At 42.9% G+C, this 4501-nt stretch overlaps 1 protein-coding gene across 1 annotated transcript; it reads right to left on the bottom strand.

The window, feature by feature from the left end:
• Positions 1 to 207: 207 nt before the first annotated feature.
• Positions 208 to 1217, bottom strand: LOC148026526 (uncharacterized). The gene is made up of 3 exons (XM_087690472.1): positions 1140 to 1217; positions 702 to 1037; positions 208 to 594 (listed from the first exon to the last, which is right to left on the bottom strand). Exons 1-3 carry the CDS (start codon positions 1215 to 1217, stop codon positions 208 to 210), a joined length of 801 nt encoding a protein of 266 aa, XP_087546598.1.
• Between the last annotated feature and the right edge of the window lie 3284 nt (positions 1218 to 4501).

The following is a 4501-nucleotide window of genomic DNA, read 5'->3' as shown; positions in this document are numbered from 1 at the left end:
ACAGAAATCCATTTCTTTTCAAAACAGAAAACCATTAAGTTTTAAAAATGTCATTGTGCATTGCAGTGTTTACAAACCATTACAAAATCCCACTACATGCACTTACAACAACGTAATATATTGAAAAATATATCTTCATATGGTTATTGAAAGACAAAGTATACAATAGAAATGTCATGAATTTGGAACAATACAGTGATGGATTGGTTAGGGTTCGATCTCATCTTCAATAAGATCCATCCTTGCCAAACGATCAACATCAATATCCATTTGATCAATTTGTAAGGCTACGATTAAATTTATTCTACTATCGCTATTTTGCCCATTGATAATGGTACCGATGCCTTGATCATTCTCATCATCATCACCATCATCCTCAATGGAAGGGTCATCCTCATGATCATGAGAAATGGCACGCTCATCCTCATTATCATGATCATCTACATTGGCATGTTCGACATCATCTTCTTTGCGGCTTGCCACATCCTCCATATGCTCCATATCAGTGAATGTATTATACATTACTTTGGAACGTGGTGCAATAGGGATGACATACCACCATTTACTGTCATGCACCATTGGCAGATAGATAACCTGCTCAAATACACATAATTCATTAATTAATTAGCATATCAAAAGTCAAGGGGTGCGCGAGCTTAGATATATATGTACATGAAACACATTTGTAAAAAAATGCATACCTGCTCACATTGTTGTGGCAATACGAGCCTATCTTTCTTTGTTTGCCAAAACTTTGTAGAGTCAATAGTTACATAGCCACTTGCATGGCGTTTTATCGTTGCATTAGGTCCTTTTTCCACCACGTTCATTTGCCATTTGACATCCAAAACATACACAAAGAAGCGGCGAAAGTCAAGTCTGTATATGTCTTGGATTGTGCCACAATAATCATCTATTTTTCCATTGGCTCCCTCAAAGCTACTAATGACACCGCAATCTTGTGTATTCCTCTTTTCATCTATTCTTTGTGTTCGAAAATGCTTGCCTTCACACCATATAGCATTGAACATAGTGCACTGGACCAAAATATAAGCAATATCTATGTAAGCAATTAATGTGAATAAATATGAAAAGCCAATCACTTACAAAGAATGCAAATTTACATTTGTTCTATGTACCTTTAACATGCATCCTCGTGCATACTCCCATTCTTCCGCCGTGATATGCAGCCCCTCATCTCTCTCTGCTCTCTCCATTTCCTCATGCAACCAATCAACATGAATATCATTCGGAAGTGTTGCTAGATGCTTAGGGTACGCCTTACGAGAGCCATGTTGCCTCCGAAAGAGAGCTCTGTCTGCTTGCCTTTTTGTCTTTGCATCCTCGTATCTTGTAACCCATCTGCTCATCACATCACTATTAAGGATGCAAGTGAAATTAAGATCATCAATCAATGTTCTCTCAATTACTTTGCTCTGTCCTTTTCCTTGAGGCACAATAGACGTCATCCTCAAGTCCTCTTCATTGCTCCATAGTCGCGGCAAAGAGCTATCCACCTGATCAAGAAATTCTGATATAGGAAAGTGTCGCAAGACTTTACGAGGTACATCAAAACTCTTCACATCTGTTCTATACCTTGCTTCACCACAAGTGGGACACTGTCGAGCCTCCTTATGCGTCCCACGAAAGAGAATGCAATCATTGATGCATGCATGTATGCGATCATAATCCAATCCTCCAAGAGATGTCACATAGCGCCTCGCTTTGTCTCTTGAGGTGGGTAGTCTATTCCCCTTTGGAAGCATGTTTGATAATAGCCTGCATCCAATATCATCAATTAGCCCATAACCCTAAACCCTATACTGTAAACCAAAAACCACTAACTCAAATTTGCAAGTTACAATGCTTACTTCAATAATGCGTCAAGACTTGCATTGCTCCATCCATAAACTGTTTGTATATTGAGCAGTTCAAGTGAAGCACGTAAAATAGAGAATGTGCACCCTTCAAAAACCGGTGTCGATGAAGCGTTGTAGAGATGCTCTTGTTCCATATCATTGTCGTCCACACCTTTGCGATCATCCCTAAAAAGATTCCGCACCATGTCATCAAACACTTCCTCTTCCACAACTTCGTGGGGTGCAGGGCTATTATCATCCCTTTCCCACTCATCTCCGACAATAGATCCCGAAGCTCCAGCATCATCTCGTCGACGCTTTGCATGCTCTCGCCGTGCGTATGGCACCATGTTAGGGTGTGGTACTGCATCCTGCTTCAATCACAGTATATATATTACAACGCGCTCCATTAATTTGCACACCATGAGTTATTTTAATACTTTCAATTCACATCTTCTCACCTCTAAACCTGTTTGAATCCATTCTCCATACATCGAGATGTGATTCAATGTAATTCGACGCGCTCGTACAATGCACCCTTGACATCGATTACACGTACACTTGATCCTTTGTGCCAGCCACACGTCGCGATCACGATGACGCATTGTCTCATCCTCACCAGAACTGCTTGAAGAGGATGATGACATGCTATGTCCAAAATAACCAATACAGAAGTAGGATCAGTTTTTAGTGAAATCATACACATCCTATGCACAAAACAATGGATACACAAGAACAATCAGTTTTTAAAAAAAGTATAAACAGTCTCTGTGTCGCGTGTACAGGCGCGTCTACTCTGTGTGAAAACGCGTGTATGAGGGCGTCTGCACTGTGTGAAATCGCGTGTATGGACCCGTGTACAATGTATTCTGCTGCGCTTTTACACGCGTGCTTTTTGCGTTTACCTACCGCGCGCGTCGCTTTCTTTCTTTCAAAAGCCCTCTTTCAAAACACTTCTTCTTCTTCTTTCTTTGTCGCTACAGTACCTCTGCCTCCAGCTCTTCCAAACCCCCGAACCTGCCTCTTCCAACCAGCCTTCTCCCTCTTGGACTACCCAAAAGAAGCAAAGGGTACAGACAACACAGAAAGGGAGAGAGAAGCAAGAATCAACGAACTCACTTTTCAAAGACTTTTCAAAGAGGTTGGTTGTCGTTTGTTTGTTTTGGCAAATCTGTCGCTTCCTTTCTTTCCACCCGTGCTATGTGTACTTGAAAGCGACAGAGGATAGAATTTATAAGTACATCTGACCGTTTCGGTGGTCGGTCCCTTTCAAAATTTTTATCGTCGGTACCGCGTGTAGCAGCGCGTGTAGACTCGCGTCTGGTCTGTTGCACAGACAGTACATGCGATTTTACACGCAGTTCTTTTCACGGGCCGGTACACGCGCTGTGTCTGTTCATTTTTTTCTCGAGTTTGAGCTGCAAATTTGGGCACCATGTCTGTTCATTCTTTACTCTTGAGTTTTAGCTGCAAGTTTGGACTTGGATTGCGGTGTTTTTCATGAATTTCGTCACTAATTCGAAATGAACTTCTTCTTTTAGCTTATGATCTTCTACTAATTCGATGTCCGTCAAGATAGAGGAAAGAGAGAGGAAGGAATTCACACGCATTCTATATGTGCTTAACTATTTCTCTCTTGACCGATATGGTCCGTTAAGATAGAGGAAACAGAGAAGAAGGAATTCACACACATTGTATATGTGCTTAACTATTTATTTCTTGACAAACGACATCCGTCAAGATAGAGGAAAGAGAGAAGAAGGAACCCTTGTGTATGTGTTTAGTCATTTCTCCCTTGATGGACAATGTCCGTCAAGATAGAGGAAAGAGTTTTTGTTTTTCATGAATTTCGTCACTAATTCGAAATGAACTTCTTCTTTTGGCTTATGATCTTCTACTAATTCGATGTTTGGTATTGTAAGAGATATGTTTATTTTCTAGAATGGTAGATATATGTTGTAGGTTATATATTGTAGGAGATATATTGAGGAGATATATTGTAGGAGATATGTTTATTTTTTATATGCATGTTTTGCTTGGTTCATTGAGGCGGAATTTTGACGCTTTGCAGATTCTTCATGGATCCAGGCTCTTCCTCCGATCCGTGGGCATACGCTACTTGGATGATGGAGATGATAAACCATTTTGGGCGCCATCCTAATCCAGTGGAGCTGACAGAGTATATGTATGCCTATCCTCCTCCTAGACTCCCAGGTCACACCGCGCCCCCAAGTACACAAGCCTCTCCACTGCCGTCTACGCCTGCGAGTCCGGCGAGACGTACCCCTGCGCATACACGCTCACCGAGGAGACACACCCCTGCACGGACACACTCACGCACACCCTCCTCTGTACCGTCACGTGAGGGCTCACGGCCACCATCACGTGCTCCCTCACAGCCACAGTCACGTGCAGCCACCCCTAGTCATGGCTACTCCCGCAGTACAGATGAGAGCCGACGCCGCAGTAAAGAGAGCGGGAGTGGAGAATGCGGCGGGTGCTTTGGTGGGGGGGGTAGTAGGGCACGCGGTGAGAGAGGGCATGGAGGGAGGCATGTACGAGGAGACAGTGAGGAGTCGGAGGAGGCGAGAGAGGTGGAGGGAGAGATTTTCTACGATGTTACGGATAGGGGCAGGGTAGTC

Source organism: Lygodium microphyllum, chromosome 13, assembly GCF_053477565.2.
Source record: "Lygodium microphyllum isolate KBCC chromosome 13, Lygodium_microphyllum_v1.1.10, whole genome shotgun sequence".
In the NCBI taxonomy this organism is placed as follows: Eukaryota; Viridiplantae; Streptophyta; class Polypodiopsida; order Schizaeales; family Lygodiaceae; genus Lygodium; species Lygodium microphyllum.
Note: the sequence above shows the minus strand (reverse complement) of the source record. Positions and strands in the feature narration are given on the sequence as shown.